General features: G+C 39.8%; 1 protein-coding gene across 2 annotated transcripts in view; it reads right to left on the bottom strand.

Moving 5' to 3' along the window:
* Positions 1-16,975, bottom strand: part of LOC130929655 (tensin-3-like) — a 75,170-nt gene that overhangs the window by 11,643 nt on the left and 46,552 nt on the right. For both annotated transcript variants that reach the window (XM_057856999.1, XM_057857000.1), the window contains 8 exons: positions 15,026-16,195; positions 12,898-13,049; positions 12,677-12,809; positions 12,389-12,472; positions 11,233-11,365; positions 10,630-11,159; positions 10,456-10,542; positions 7,571-7,702 (listed from right to left, as the gene is read on the bottom strand). In XM_057856999.1, the coding sequence (XP_057712982.1) occupies positions 7,571-7,702; positions 10,456-10,542; positions 10,630-11,159; positions 11,233-11,365; positions 12,389-12,472; positions 12,677-12,809; positions 12,898-13,049; positions 15,026-16,195 (2,421 nt within the window). The remainder of the gene's footprint in view (positions 1-7,570; positions 7,703-10,455; positions 10,543-10,629; positions 11,160-11,232; positions 11,366-12,388; positions 12,473-12,676; positions 12,810-12,897; positions 13,050-15,025; positions 16,196-16,975) is intronic.

The raw sequence follows: 16,975 nt of genomic DNA, 5'->3' as shown, positions 1-16,975 counted from the left end.
GAATGAATGAACCACCCTCCCAGTTTAAATGGATTGGACGTCTACTAGTAATACTCATTCCAATTCACAGCAGAAGCTTGTTTTTCTGTGTATTAGCTGTTTGTAGAATACCCTAGAATGATTTCCTGACCAGTGTATCGATAATCGTTGTATCGCCATATCGTCAGATCACTGTTATCGTGAGCTTTGTATCGCCAACCGTATCGTATCATGAGGTACCAAGAGGTTTCCACTCCTACTTGCAACACTCAATGTTTCTTTGTTTCAACATGGAACACAACCAAAGAATGTTTGGTTTCCCGTAGATAATGTTTTCGTTCCGAAAATAACCCGTCTCGTGCAACAATTTCACGTCTGTGACCCCATCTATGTGGGACATGAGGCATCGCAGGAGAGGGCCCCGGGATGGGAGCAGGCTTTTGGATGGAGCACGTCCTTTGTTAAAGTTTGAAACATTAGCTGTTCATCTGAGATTTATCAGGCAACAATCCTCTGTTTTGCTCCGTTGCAATGACGCCCAAGAGGACACGAACAGTGGGAAGAAGGGGAGACTCTCAGGTTCCAGTGTAAGCACAGTGGACAGTAACACGAGATGGCTTTAGGAGTGATTCCCATGTTATATGTGAGACTCTGGGATCAACCCCAGATGAAGTAGTCTGACATTTAAAGGGAATAGATCAGGAAAATGCTTGTTTCGCTGGAGGGAGGTTATCAGAATTTATGAAGGGCACTGTGTCAAGCACAGTCCGGAACGCTGTTTCGGTAAGAGATTCGGCACCAGAACTGGGCAGAACGGTGCTTTGATCCTGAAAATATGAGGGCAACTGTCAAAACCTCATGCTAAAAACAACCTGCCTGGCTGCACACACATGCATCTCCAGGAGGATAACAATCTACTAACATCGGATTTACATACATAACTGTTAACAACAAGCATGATAAAGTGCTTGTGTAGCATTATCCGTTTTCACAGATATTTATTATTTATTCCACGGACGGCACAGAGCTCTCCATAGCAGCAGCAGTTTTCGAGTCTGACAACATCAGGTACGAAGAGTCGCGTCGATGTGCACATGGACTCAGTTGTTCGTTTAATTGGCTGACATACTGACATGTGATCAGCATAAATAGTTCCGATAGGTTCAAATTAGGGCTGCAGCTATCGAATATTTTAGTAATCGAGTAATCGACTGAAAATTCCATCGATTAATTGAGTAAGTGGATGAAACATTTTTTTTATAGGTAAAGAAAAATTAATATACATAAGAAAACAAGACATTTCATCAAATATTGAACCATTTTCAGTCAATGTCTTTATTTTCGATATACATTGTTGAAAACAGCCAACAACTGAATCTCAGAAGTGACTCGAATAAAAAAGACTAATTCACTGCTTTCACTCAAAAAACTTCTAGATCTTATAAAAAAAATAAAAAAAAAACCTAAAAATGTCATTACGCTTGATAACACACATCACTTAAAAGTTAGGTGTTTTTCCCACGTGTTTCAATTTTCATTTGTGCCAAGCTATTTTTAAGTTCTAGTTAAGTTTTAAGTCCCGATAGGATTTTGAGTTTTTGCAGTGTTCAAAATAAATGTATGATACCTGCTGTATTGGAGCACATTAGGGACCAGTGCTACTTGGTGTTTTATTCAGCAATGACTACTGTGCTAAAATTGATAGTTAGCATTATTAAGTTTTTATTTTACACCCTCATCACTCCACAGCGCTATATTTTCACAGATTAAACAAAGCCTGTATGTAAGACACGTTAGCCACGCATCGATAGCGTTCATATTTAATAGAAACCTAGCCCTCCGCAGGGCTAACGTTACGTGAGCGAGTGACAGTAACGTTAATCTTATTTATTAGTGCTGAGAAGTATACTGCTTTAAGATGGCGGCTGTTTACTAACGCCGCCAAGTCTGTCATTTCGCATCTAGTTCTACATACATGTTATATCTATGAGACGCATCAGACGCTACCTGCTACCACCGTAGCATCATGCGGGCGTAGTTTTTAGCAGCTGTTGGCTGCAGTAAGGTTTTTTTTTTCTTCTTTTTTTTCTTTTTCTTGCGTCTTCCTATGTATGTGAAGTCAGCACGTTGTGCTGCATTAAAAGTAGTCGGGGCAAAATGTGATGCGTAGAGCTGGCAAAATTAAACGAATCCTCGAGGTGAATAAAGTTACTCGGATCAGTTTTTAAACTTTAGTTACTCGAGTCGGTCGAGTATTCGTTTCACCTCTAGTTCAAATAGACATGTTTTCTGGAACAGCAAAAAAAGAAAAAATGAACAACCTTGTTGAATTAATGCGATAAAAAAGGGCAATGCAACAGAAAATTGATCAGACCTAAGAGAAAGGAAAGTTGAAAAGGCTTATTTAATTTATTTTTAATTTTATTTGTTTGATGGGGAGGTTAAGAAAATAATCCATGTCAATGTGCACTTTGGACTTTTTTTTCCCATTTATGTTAGGCTACTTATTTATTTCCTTACAATTTAAAACAGTCAATGTTTGTGTAATATTCGAAATATATTCAATTTCACTGTCATAATTCAAGTCATTTGTATTTATTTTCGTGAATGTATGTTACTTATGTCATTATTATTTCAACAAAAATAGTAAATGTTTACATTATCTTCAATTTTAATGCACATTCTATGTTGTTAGTAGTTAAAATTGAGGTTTTGTATTTAGATGTGAGGAAATGAGGGGAAATAAAAATTAGGAGATAGAGTTTGGGGTTTCTGCTGTTTTTAAGTGTTATTTTGCAAATCATTGAAAAATACAATTTTGAATGAAAATCAATTCTCATCTTTGCCTTGTGATAGTATGTGTGATGCAGTAGCCTAATGCATGTGTAAAACATTTTTGTGTGTGTATGTTTTATAGGTATTATTGTTTGACCACCTCTCACTAATGTAAAAGTAAAAGTAGTCGTCTAAAATGTACTCAATTATAAGTAAAAAAATTGGTGAACAGAATACCGAAGTAATAAGTAACATTGTGAGTAACTGCTTATGATGTTATAATCTTTTTAAACTGTAGTATTTTTTCATCTATATGAACTGTTATTATGATACTTTGAAGAAGACTACAACCTATTACATAACCACATTAAGCCAAAGAAAAAAAAAAAAAAAACATTGAATTCCGGCAAGATTACAAAAAAATACAGAAATGAAGCATCATTTGTCCAAAGAGCATGAATGCCCTCTAGCGGAGAACAACATATTTCTTATTATGATACTTATAAGGGTCATATCTCCGGTTTTCCATGGTCAATCGGTGCCAAATAAAAACTGTGAAAGAAGGTAAAATCTGCACTTCCGAGTCATGTTGACGGTAGCGATCTATGCCAAATACTTAATTTTTTACGGTGCTTTAAAGACGCCACATGTTTGAACAGGTCAGCATGACCATTGATCATAGAACGGCAAGCTTGAGTCTGATTGGTATAGTGTGATTATTATTGCGTTGTCTAATTGGTGAAAGTGGTAGCACTACATTAGTCTCTGGCAAAAAAAAGTAAAATCTAATATGTAGAATAAAGATGAAAGATATAATGACTAGTGTAGCCCAAAGTAGCAGAGTAAAAGTAGTGTTTCTTCTTCAATAATCTACTCAAGTAAAAGTCAAAAGTAGGGCTGAGTAAGACTACTCTTGCAAGTACTTTTTTCTCAAAAAGTTTCTCAGTGATTGTAATGGAGTAAATGTAACGCGTTACTACCCACCTCTGATTTTCATGAAACGACATTTATTAACTGTAGCTTCGAAGCTACGCTGAAAATAAATACAGAAACATCCAGTACATCAAAGTTCGCTCAGAATTTTTTCCTAGTGTCTCGGCATTACACTTAGAGGGGTTATGTACTGAATATATCTGGGCATTTTTTTTTTTTTTTTAAATTCTGATCAAAATCCAAAACAATATTATCCTGATCGATTATCTTTTGTGTACAGGGATAAGTGTCATTTACACTCATTGGCTGCTATTCACTGCGATAGACATCCCATTCCATTTGCACTGAGAGGGGTAGGCCAGGCGCCTTCAGTCCAGATGGATTGGACATCTATCGCTGTCAATGGCATCCAATGAATTAAGGGTTAAAAGCGATACGTTAAGCATGATTAGTGTTTATGTAGGGAAACCCATATGTGTAGTTGGTTTGAGTCAGTGGCGTTGTTAAGGGTGTTTTAGGTGGGCTTCAGCCCCCCTAAAATATTCTTAAGCACCCCTAAATAATTTGTTGTTTTCTTAAAAAAAAAAAAACATTACAAAAATGCTGACATATTCACTATGGAGATGCCAGAATATTAATTTAAATCAATAATCATACAAACTGTCATTGTTAACTTAAATATGATCATAAAAAAATCCTAGAGTAAGGTAGAGATCCCCTTCAATGCGTAGCTATCCAATCCTTTCCTTTTGTTCATATAGAGAACGCCCACATCGCTGAAAACCCAGTCCGCATTTTCCCTGTGACCTTGCTAGCAGTCGTTACTACCCCCCCCCCCCCCCCCCCCCCCCCCACAGTCAGTCTCTGCGTCTTTTACCTTTGTTGTTTTGCGGTCAAAAGTTGTGAAAGTTTTAGTAGAGTTAAGTGTGCACTCTAGTTACCACCAGCTTTGGGGGTGACTTCCTTCTGGAGCATCAGCTGTGTTTCTCACTTTACACAGATGAGTACAGGAGCTGAGCTCATTCACCTATGATTATCATCAGTGGATAGTCATAATAATACACTAACCATAATAAAAGTTTGGACACAACTTCTCATTAGTGCATTTCTTTATTTTCATGACTATTTACATTGTAAATTCTCACTGAAGGTAATAAAACTATGAATGAACATGTGTGGGATTGTGTACTTAGCAAAAAAAGGTGAAATAACTAAAAATGTGTAATATTCTAATATCTTGAAAGTAGCCAACCTTTACTCTGATTACTTTTTCGCACACTTTTGCGATTCTCTTGATTAGCTTAAAGAAGGAGTCACCTAAAACGATTTTTGACTTCACAGGTATGCCTTTTCGGGGTTAATTAGTGGAATTTATTACAATGGGGTTGGGACCTTCATTTGTGTTGCATTGAATGAGGTGTATCCAAACTGTTGACCTTTACTGTATGTATGCAACTATGCATGTATGCTATGAATAATTTTTGGGTATACGTGTGTGTGCATGCGTGTGTGTGTGTGTAAGGAAAATTAGCCTGACTCGGATATTACTTAAATTCAAGTAATTAATATTATTTTTCAGGGTTTGAAATTACAGCCATTTTTGTTACATATGTGCCCAAAATGTAATATGTTCGATTTACAAATATTTGGGAACAAACAATTACTTTGTTGTGAGTGAAAGACATGGCATTAGCCTCTATGATTAAATGTATGTATATCTACACTGTATATACACTCACCGGCCACTTTATTAGGTACACCTGTCCAACTGCTCGTTAACACTTACCGTATTGGCCCGAATATAAGACGATGTTTTTTGCACTGAAATAAGATTGAAAAAGAGAAGGTCGTCTTATAACTGCGGTCTAAAAAAAAAAAAAAAAAAAAAAAAAAAAAAAAAAAAAAAACTGCGGCCTAGACATATACCCATTCACGACGCTTGATGGCGCCAGTCATCAATGAATCGAATGCTGAACGCGACTCGGGTGGCCAAAGCGAACCCCTGACACGAAGAAGAAAGTGGTAAGAAGGAAAAGAGAAGAAAATACCGGTAATAGAAGAGATAACCGAAAATGGAGAAACTTCGCGACAATTTGGAGAAAAGTGGGTCGAAGATTGGCCAGGTTAACCGGTGTTTGGCCATTCCTTACTACGCGGCGAAACGTCCTACACAATGCTCAGGGCGCTTGCATATGCATTCACACGCATGCGCACATCGGTTGGAAGCGGCGAGTACTCACTATTTTTGTTTTTATTTAGTTATTTAGAACCTTTTCACAGCCTCAAAGATACTTTTTGCATGTATTACCCTCTCATACTTTTAACCATTGTGTTTTTTTGTGTTAGCTTTGAAGCAGTTGACCACATTAGTCACGTAGCGTATTTAAATCGTCCTTATTTGACATAACTACATTTAAGTATTTTCTGCAGGCATTTCTTTAGTACGTTATTCCTGTATGCATCTAAACAAAACAAGTTTAGAGCGCACGGTAGTAATTTAGGTGTCAAATTCGACTAATGTAGACGTTTCGCCGATGTAGGACATTTTGGCAGAACACCGGCAGCTGAGGAGAAGTTATGACGCAAACTTCAAGTTGATGGTGATAAATGAGGCGGTGTCTTCAAACAACTGTAAAGCGGCTGTGAAATATGGTGTCACAGAGTGTAATGTATGGAGATGGAGAGCTCAAAAAGATCGCCTAAAAAATGCTCAGTCAGAGAAAAGCTTTCCGTGGTCGTTTCTGTATAAAAATTAATTTGGTGTTCAAAAAGTTTTTTTTCAAACTTAAGTCTTGAAAAAGAGGGGGTCGTCTTATAATCGGGGTCGTCTTATATTCGGGCCAATACGGTAATTTCTAATCAGCCAATCAAATGGCGGCAACTCAGAGCATTTAGGCATGTAGACATGGTTTAAGACAATCTCCTGCAGTTCAAACCGAGCATCAGTATGGGGAAGAAAGGTGATTCGAGTGACTTTGAATGTAGCATAGTTGTTGGTGCCAGAAGGGCTGGTCTGAGTATTTCAGAAACTGCTGATCTACTAGGATTTTCACGCACAACCATCTCTAGGGTTTACAGAGAATGGTCCGAAAATATCCAGTGAGCGGCAGTTCTGTGGGCGGAAATGCCTGGTTCGAGCTGATAGAAAGGCAACAGTGACTCAAATAACCACCCGTTACAACCAAGGCAGGCAGAAGAGCATCTCTGAACGCACAGTGCGTCGAAATTTGAGGCAGATGTGCTACAGCAGCAGAAGACCACGCTGGGTGCCACACCTTTCAGCTAAGAACAGGAAACTGAGGCTACAATTTGCACAAGCTCATTGAAGTTGGATAATAGAAAATTGGAAAAATGTCGATGAGCCTCGATTTCTGCTGTGACATTCGGATTGTAGGGTCAGAATTTGGCGTCAACAACATGAAAGCATGGATCCATCCTGCCTTGTATCAACGCTTATACAGTATATATAATATACTTCTTCTCAAGTCTTTGTTAGCTGTTTTTAAAGTTTTGTGTTTGTACGCTACGTTCACTTACATCCTGTGTAACTCCTGGGGGCTAAGCCCCTCGTTTTTCAAACCTAGTGACGCCCCTGGTTTGAGTTCAATGAAAGGAATAGTCAATTAGGAAGTTCACTGAGGCTTGGCGTGCTGTTCGATAAAAGTAGAGGAGTTCTTGTTCTTTTTTGTTTTTCCGGGATTTGAGATGATTCTGGTGATTTGCTGTTATTTTTTGTCATCGTGTGTGAGCGCTCTCACATTAAAAGCTGTTCATGTCTACCTCACTTAAGAAAAGTCAACAGTCAAACACAAGAAAGTCCATTAAGGACATTCCAAATTGTTAAGGTAATAACTGAACAATTCAGCCTAACTGATGCGTTTACCTTTTTTGCTCTGCTGGAGAACGGAAGGTGGGGGTGTGGCCACTTTCATCGCCAACCCGTAGGCGCCTCTAAAGGAATGGCTGTCACGCACAATGAAGCAGCCTGGCTCCTTGTCTTTCAAGACGGAAATGGCTGTGTGAAAGAAACAAGATGATAATGAGCTTGCGTTAAGCAAAATTTCTACTCTGCTCACACACAATGTCAAAATCTCGATTTCTTTGCACTTATTTATCATTCATCTGTCTAATAGGCGTGGTTAAAAATTGAAATCCAACAAAATTGATGTGTTTCTCTTGAACTTGAAAACTACCCTTTGGCTTTTCTTTGATATTTCAGGCATTTTTTTAATCTCGTACTTTTGTTGAGGACAGGCATTCCGACCAAAATTTGTGTTGCTGAAATTTACTGGATTTAGGAATTTACCTATCTAATGTGGGTGTAAGACTTCATAATGATATTGACGGGTCACCCTGTCATACACTGCGCCTCGCGTTGAGGTAGGGGGCCTCCCCACATCAAGAGGAGCTAATGTCAGACACACGCACGCAGCCATCTAACGCCGGATTTAGGTTGAAATAGTACGAAAGCTGTACCGCATACAAACAGAGAGGATTGTCTCAGGAGTGATTTGTTCGATGATTCAAGGTAATTATTATATTTTTCGTACCATGCATGCATTTTGAAACGTTATGAAAAAAAAAATCAATGGGAGAAATTAGCCGCTATGGCTTTGGCGTCATAGTTTGCAATATTTACATAAAATAAACTGCACGTTTGTTTTTTTTTTTTGTTTTAAACCAAGAATTGAAACTGTTTTACATCCATATCTATAAAGAATTCATGGATTTAAGCATTTATTCACAAGAATTTTCAACGGAAAACGCTCTTTGTTGTGGCAAGGCTCCGTCACAGTGAATTAAAGAGTAGCAGCACATTCTACATGTTTATGTAAAATAAATGCTAACTGCCCGTTTTTTTTTTTTTTTTTTTGCTTTTAACCAAGAAATGAAACCGTTTTACGTCCAAAGCAAAAAAGAATTCAGGGATTTAAGCATTTATTCACAAGAATTTTCAATGGAAAAAGCTCTTTGTTTTCATAAGGCGGCCGCAGCACATTCAACATATTTACGTAAAATAAATGCTAACTGCCCGGTTCTTTGCTCTTTTAACAAAGAATCGAGACTGTTTTACGTCCATATCTATAAAAAATTCAGGGATTTAAGCATTTATTCAAAAGAATTTTTAACAGAAAAAGCTCTTTGTTGTGGTAGGGCAGCGCCACAAAGACCTAAAGACTAGCAGCACATTCGACATATTTACGTAAAATAAATGCTGACTGCCCGGTTCTTTGCAGTTTTAACAAAGAATCGAGACTGTTTTACGTCCATATCTATAAAGAATTCAGGGATTTAAGTATTTATTCAAAAGAATTTTCAACAGAAAAAGCTCTTTGTTGTGGTAGGGCAGCGCCACAAAGACCTAAAGACTAGCAGCACATTCGACATATTTACGTAAAATAAATGCTAACTGCCAATTTGGTTTTTTTTGCTTTTAACCAAGAATCGAGACTCTTTTACGTCCATATCTATAAAGAATTCAGGGATTTAAGCATTTTTTCACAAGAATTTCAACATAAAAAGCTCTTTGTTGTGGTAAGGCGGCGCCACAGTGACTTAAAGACTAGCATCACATTCAACATATTTACGTAAAATAAATGCTAACTACCCTTTTTTTTTTTTGTCTTGTCTTGCTCTTTGTCTGTGATTCCACTCGGTCAGCTTTGACGGAGATAGACCCCCTATTAACTCTGTCACTCCCAGCCATTTTCACCAGAGCAAGGCCCTTCGCTCCCGGCCGTTTTTTCTGGATTTTGACTGATTTTGCAAGGCCCACAGAAAATTCTGTTCTATTGCTATATAAACTTTGAACCCACCAAAAGAAAGATTAGACTCTCTTCTTTCAGCAGAAAAAAAAGTTCATATCTTTTTCCATTCTTTAGAAATCAGCATTAGAAAATAGCTTAGTTTGAGCAATTTTCCAATTTCTGATGAAAAAACGGAGAAAATGAGCTTTTTGTAAACGCATACATTTCAAACATAACTTTGACTTTAACAAAGCTATTTTTTTGCATTAGTTACATCCCAAACATCTGAATAATGTTTTCCTTTTACAAAATACCATGAACAACCAGACAAATAGAGCTTTAGATAGAATCGTAACAATGTATTCACACACAACGACTGAGAGATGACGGTTTGTCGCCGAAATGACGTCGTTGTCGCCACGTCAGCTGTGTAAACTTTTCCCACATCGTTGTCTGTCTCACAAAGATGGATTATTTTTGCATTTCTGCGGGGTCTGCTTGGCGAGCCGCTCCACGGGGGGTTTCACTCGTTTTGCACGATCGTCCAGCGCCTGGTGTCCCAGACGTCCTCTCGTTGTTTTGTCCGGTCGGCGCGCCGCCTGGGCTCAATCCGCCAGCGCTCTGACAATGCTGGCCGGCCGTTCACTGCTGTTGAATCGGCTTGCCTGGTCTTCCAAAATGCGCTACTGCCCTCCAGTGGCCAGTTTTATTGCTTTAAAATTGGTTTGGAGCGTTTTTCTTTGTTTCTCAGATACAGCGGAAGCTATATATGCTTCTTATAAAAATTTTTTTAAAAAAACAAAAAGACGTATAAATACGTTTGTGGGACAATTGAGCATTCAAAAATAGAATGTATTTATACGGTTCTGGGAGCAAATGAGTTAATCGGCCCTGCCCCACGTGTCCCGTCAATATCATTATGAAGTCTATGGTATAAGATCCGGTAACTTTTTGCATATCGGGAACCCAACAAAATAAAAGAGACTGAGACATGTTAAGAGGCCCTACTTAATAAATCTACCTTGGTCTCTTGAGATGTCAGGCTTGTACCAGAATTTGGAAGTGTCTTGTACAAACTTAACAGTAACTTGCTTGCTGACGAGCACATCTGCAAGACAAACAACAGAAGAATGAATTTTCAGTGCTCATCAAGCACAATTAAGGCCATTAAATGCACAACTAGTTCTTGCCTCACCTGGCAAAGGTGAGCCGGTTCTTGGCATATGAGTTGACAGGTCAGGCAAAACATTGGGGAAGGGAATACTCAATGAGCTCCCACTGTGTGGACTTGAGAATCCACTCAGTGCTGGGGATGCTGTACCCCCATGTTCCCCGTCTGATACCCTTTTCTTCTCAGGCAGATGTGGAGGTTGCATATGGAGGGGTTGGGACTGATTCCCGTCCAAGGAGGTAAGGATAACCCTTTCTATACCTCCGTTTCCAAGCAACATGGCTGTGGTCGGACAGTGTGAACCATAGCCTAGACGCAAGTCATCCTGTTCGTCGAAGCTTTGGGCAGGACTGCGGCTGAGGGCATAGCCAGCCATTCGGCTTCGCTGACTGTTACGAGGCGAGCTGTGGCTATTTGGCACAGGGTGGACAGTTTGGTGGCCATAGTCTAATGACATGGAGTGCTGGGGTGCTTGCCTATTGGAGGACAAGCTATTTAATGAGGCTTGATGGCTCAGGACTGGATGCTCTATCCAAGACTGGTTAATTGATGGACTGAAAAAAAATACAAGAGATGGTCCAAAATTATGAAAAACATCTTTACAAGCAGAACTAGATGAAGTCCTACCTGTGTGTCTGGTTATGTGACCCAGCAATGGAGACAGAATGTGTTGTATTTTGTGTCCTGTGGCAGTTGATGTTTGAATTTGAGGTAATCTCAACTCCAGTATGATTGCCCGTCTCTGAATATCCTTGCGATTCTAAGTGAAGGTCAAGACAATTACAGAACACTATTTGCTTTACATTTTTTTATTAATCTAAAATCAATTTAAACAGCTATATAGTAGGGAAATACTGCCTTAAAGAAGAGCTGTATATTGAGCACAATTAATATTGTTTTACAGGAGATGAAAACATGTTATCAATCTTCATAAAACTACCAATTTTTTTCCGCATCAAATTAGATTCACTTGGGCTGTTTGACATAATTCGGGGAAAGTGCCGCGTTGTTAAGCTTTAGCATGTTTCTTTTTTCTTCAGTTGTGCACAGATGTAGAGAAGCTTGTTTCCTCATTTGTATTTCCCACTGTGTACAGAGAGACACTGTCAAAAAAAAAAAAAAAAAGGGGGGGGGGGTAGTTTGTCTTTGTGTCAAGCTTCCTGGCCCACAGTAACCATAGAGATGAGCCAGAACTGAATGTAGCCAGGATTCTGGCCTGGGTGTCAAGTTTTTAGAGGCACAGCGGGAACAGCATTTAGTTCCCAGGCCTTCCAAATGAAGGACGAACAACCGTAGGCCGCAATGGCAACGAGTCAACAATACAGGGAAGTTGAGTTAAAATGAAATACAAGACGGCAATATCATCTGTCTGTTTGTTGGCACTTTCAGATTTACAATGTTGCTGTGACATTATACACCAACAGAATGGTTCCAGACCAACATGATGAATGGATTAAGTACATTTCATTGAAGTCATCCCATGCTGGCACGACTTCCTATCTCTGAACAACAATTGGGAAGACAAGCTGTCTTCTACCACAGATAAACCCCACAAAACCAGAAGGGTGTATTTAAATAATCAGACTTGTATAGTCTAAGGACATTGTTCCATTGAGTCAACATGCACCGAAAACCAAATAGAGGAACCAAATATCGGTCAGGAAATCTCCTAGGGTCTGAATGTTGAATATTTTTGTTTTTGATTTCTCCCTTAAAAAGGATCATTGAAATTAAGTTGACAAAATCATGACCTGACTACAAAGTTAAAGGGAAACAGGCTTACCATGGTCTGTCCTGAAGCCTCCATAGTGAATGCTGGGAGGTGAGGTTTGCTGGAGAGATTGGGTGAACTCTAACATATTTTTCACTGAAAAAAGATAACCAAGACTATATAGTTATTATTTTCTCAAGGATACCGCATCATAAGACAGGAAGGCATACTGGCATCTCTCCAGAAACTGGTTGCTATTTTTATAATTGTGAAGATAAACTTAAGCAAAGACGAACTGGAACACAAGGTCTCGCTTGCAAATTAGGACAGCATCAAAAGTCAGTCATTGCCTTCACTCACCGTAGGGTGTAGGTGGTGAAATTGGGAATGCGGGTGTGGGTGGAGTCATGTCACACCCGGCTTCAACTCCACTGTCTGTGTCTGGACCTCGCTTCTTGTAGTCAGCACTGTCACTTCTGCACAACATGGTATGCTGAAGACAAAGTGAGTAAATAATATATATTGTATAAAAAACAGGTTATTGATAAAGGAAGGGGAAAAACTTGTACCAATGAGTGTACCTGTGACTGTGGTAGAGAGGGTGAATACATTCTCTGGCTCCTGTACTCCTCTGGCCCAGTCCATCCCGAGCTACAGAATCTTGGATGATCTATGATGTCACTTCCCTGACAATTTGGACTACTAGAGACAATTCCTTCATTCGACTGGACAGCTGGACACACAACCACAGAGGAAGCTATGGGTCGTTAAATGTAAAATAAATCATTTTACAATAGTCCTCAAAATGTGGTTGAGTTGTAACCACATCTGTGTCAAGGTTTTTGAGAGTTGTGGTTGCTTGTGAGGGGTTTGACACTGTGGCTTCCTGCCTCATTCCAATTTGTACATACTCTAATTTTGAAATTTAATGTAAGTGTAAGTGTACGTGACGTATAGATGTTAAGTATAGAAAATGGTTGAATAAATAGATGCTTTTGGAATATGTTTCGTTCTTACTGTCTTTTCTCAAATGAAAAAGGATTGATGACATTCTTTCGGGTTCCTCAAAGCTTTAAACATTCTATAGTCATGTTTTAAAAGGACTGCTGAGTAATGCATATGAGCTGTTTGGTGGACCAGTGGATGTATGTGGGAGGGCTCGCTGTTGTGACTACTGTGACAAACGTCACTACTTAGCACAAGGATGTTAATTTGAACCCTCCCAGTAAGCTCAGGACTGTTAACCTCGAAGAATGCTAATGATGCCGAAGTGCTAATGCTAGAGCTCATTAGCCACATTGTCTGGCAATTGACCTTTGCTGTCATGTCATGGTGGTCAGTTTGTCATTTTGTAAAATGTGTCCTGTTTTTCCACTAACCTAAATACAATGTAATGGAATAAAGTTGTTTCGATATAAAGGTCACCATAACTCAATAGGCTCATTAATTTGGAAAGCAACATATCTGTATTTTTTAACAGCCAATCTCACAATAGCAGGTAACTAGTGAGAAAACAATGAAAGGATGAATTGGTTATCAATTTGTCCTAACCCTAATTTATTGATTTTTTTTTTACATGCTACTGTCAAAACTGACGTAGTATTTTTTTTTAAAATAACAGAATCATCCATAAACTCCATTCTTTTGTCATTTGAGTTTGAGGTTTTTTTCTCCCTTCTAAATGACCTTTTCTAACTGATAAGCAGAGACAGGTATGACTTCTTTGAAATCAAATGGAAAAAATATTTGCCTGCAGGCTCACAGTTCCCTCTTGGAAATTCCTCAAGCCAACCAGCACCTCCACCAGCCCACCCCATTGCCAACCACAAATGCATGCTGGAGTTGTGATTCACTCAGTGCCAGATGGATGACTGCCTCTTTTCTCTGCCTCATTAGTTTTCTGCTAAAAACACCAACTTAAGTGCACTGCATCCATCAATGACTATTCAGAGAGTTAAGAGAGTGATACTCAATAACGTTGTTGTTTTTCTTTTGGTCAAAATTGTTGTAGTTTGATGAGACTGTCATCTGTGACTGATCAAGAATCCTTAATATCAGGAGCACATCACACTGAAAGCAATTACAGAATTTAAAAACCATGTTTCCTAAGATACATACTTTGGGCCCTGAGAGAATCCTATTTTCAATTTGTCCCTGACTTCAACACCTCTGCCTCCACACACACTTTTCTAAAATGTTTTGCTATTGTTATTTAGGTTTACTGTTTACAGTACATAAAATGTAATAGAGCCAAGGTGTTGCATATGTTGCATTATAACACAAAACCTTAATACAGTGCTGTGTAGAAACATGCAGAAGAGTTTTTTTTAAAACTACCAATGTTCACATGGACATGGTATGATTTATCTGAACTCTTTAATGTTCAGAATATGTACAATTAAACTCTTTGAGGAACAATGTTGAAAAAGGTCCTCACTCCTTCTCATGTAATGTGCTGATCCCCCTTCAGATAACTATACAGACAGGTCTGAACAGTGCGCTGGCCTGTGAAACATACTGAAAACATCTGAAAAAGCTGGCAGCAACCCTGTTATTTCTGTCACTCAAACACCAGGTTGGGAGAGGGAGGGAAGGTAAAGGATGTTTACTTCACATTGCAGTGATAAAAGAAATTGTTTTGTAAAGTTACAATAGCTATATGTACCTGAACAAATATTTGACCACATCAACGCAGTGTGATTGTCTTACCTATCTGCTGCGTGTTGTTCTCGCTGAATCGGAGAGTGATGCCGTTCGTGCCCTTGGAAGTCGAGCCGTTTACATGCGTGCTACCGTTTCTTTTGATGGAGTTGTTTTGGTTTGAAAGCGGCATGAAAGTAGGGTCCAGGTCCATGATGAGCTGGTTGAGCTGGTCAATGGAGTTGTCAATGTCCATGGTGAGAGATTTAAATTCGTCGTCTCGTTTGTTGTTGTTGTTTTTGTTGAGTGTCGCTTGTTCTTTGTAAGGAGCTATGTCTCTCAGAGGAGTGGTTGCTGAGCCCTGCTGCTCCAAGGTCCGGTCTTCTTTGGGTGAATTGTTCATTTCTTTGTTTCCCCGGTACCTTTCTGTATCATTGCCATCCTCGGGCATGTAAATTAACTGTTGTGCAGCGACCATCTGCTGCTGGCGGACCCAGGACTGTGTGGAATAGCTTCCCTGTCTGTAGACATGCTGCTTTGGCATGGAAGCACTGCTGGGGTTGGAAGTAGCCACAGAGTTGTTCATGGAGCCAATGTGACCCCTTCTACCCTCACCATAATGTCTCTGATAGTCCTCCATGTGCGAAGGTGCCGGATGGTGGAGGTGATTCTGACTTTGGCTTTGCTGCTCCTCTCCTCCGGGACTCCCAAAACCATCTGAGAGGAGGGAGTTCTGGCTGCTCTTGTGGCAGCAGGACGATAAAGTCCCAAAGCTGTCCACGCTTTGCAGATCCTGGCCTGTAATGATCTCATCGTCTAGGATGTCCGTTTCCCGCTCCTGAGGACCTCTTGAGGGACTTCCATTTATGTGCACTTGAGCTGGTATTTTGTGATGGATGCCGACGCTGGGCGTTGGATCATCCATCTCCTCCAGTGCGGGGTCTTCCACTCCAAATCCACTCAAAAGCCGTTTGAGCTGGACTTTCTCTTGCTGGCTTGGACCCTGGTTGGAGCGGACGGACACAGAAGTAACGGTGGCGGACGATGGTGTGGGTCTGTCCGCCCAGAGGGAGTTACTAGAGAGGCCAGAGTCGCTGCTGACAGAGAGGGCGTGATCGCTGTGGTCAGGACTGGAGGTGGCAGATGTCGTGCTGGCCCCCTGACCCAGCGTGGTCTCCCCTCCGTTTGTGATCTTTTTAGTAGATGCTTTGTCCTGATTTAGGCCTTGGCAGCGAGGTGCTGTAACATAAGAGACAAATGTTTAATGGTATAATTGCGCAGAGCCAATTGTAGATGTGCACCATCAATTCAAAACACTAGCAGCACCTTTCCTGACTGAGAATTGATTTTTAAATATTCTAAATTATTTAAGTATCACAGGTTCGGCGGCAGTGAAATCGGAGTATACCTTACTTAAGTTCCCAACGAAATGATAAATATATCAAAATATCTGTCTTCATATATGCACTGTGATTGTTGGGTGGTCCAAAGAAAGTTTGAGAATCTCCAGAAGTCTTCAATAACACCACAAAATGTCTCAATATTTGTCATTAGTCATTTTTTGGAAAAATAATTGCTTCATGCATCGTAAAAGTTGCTAACACACGATCAAAGAATGTCTGAAACGTTTTACAGTATTTAGACACCTTGGAATTGTTTTCAATTGCCTAATAATTTCCCAACAAATCAGCCGGTCCTACGTTTATGCATATTTTCACTTGTTGCCGTAACTACTCTTTGCCTCTCATCAGGAATGCAAGTGTTCACAGAGGCTCAAAAACACAGATAGATTCGAATGCTCATATTATATAACAGACCTCAAGTGTCTTCTTTGTGTCAGACGGCTGCACATCTTGACAGTTTTGACCCCTACATTCCTCTCCCTGCTGTGATCAAGCCAACCTTCTCCCTACCGACTACTCCTTGACCCCTGGCATATGTCCAAACAACCTCTTTAATCCTCAAGAAGCACTGGAGGTCAGTCATTTGTGGCCGGGCCGTGTCACCATCCATCACTGT

This window comes from Corythoichthys intestinalis, chromosome 14 (genome assembly GCF_030265065.1).
Source record: "Corythoichthys intestinalis isolate RoL2023-P3 chromosome 14, ASM3026506v1, whole genome shotgun sequence".
Taxonomy (NCBI): domain Eukaryota; kingdom Metazoa; phylum Chordata; class Actinopteri; order Syngnathiformes; family Syngnathidae; genus Corythoichthys; species Corythoichthys intestinalis.
This window is presented reverse-complemented; position numbering and strand designations above follow the sequence as displayed.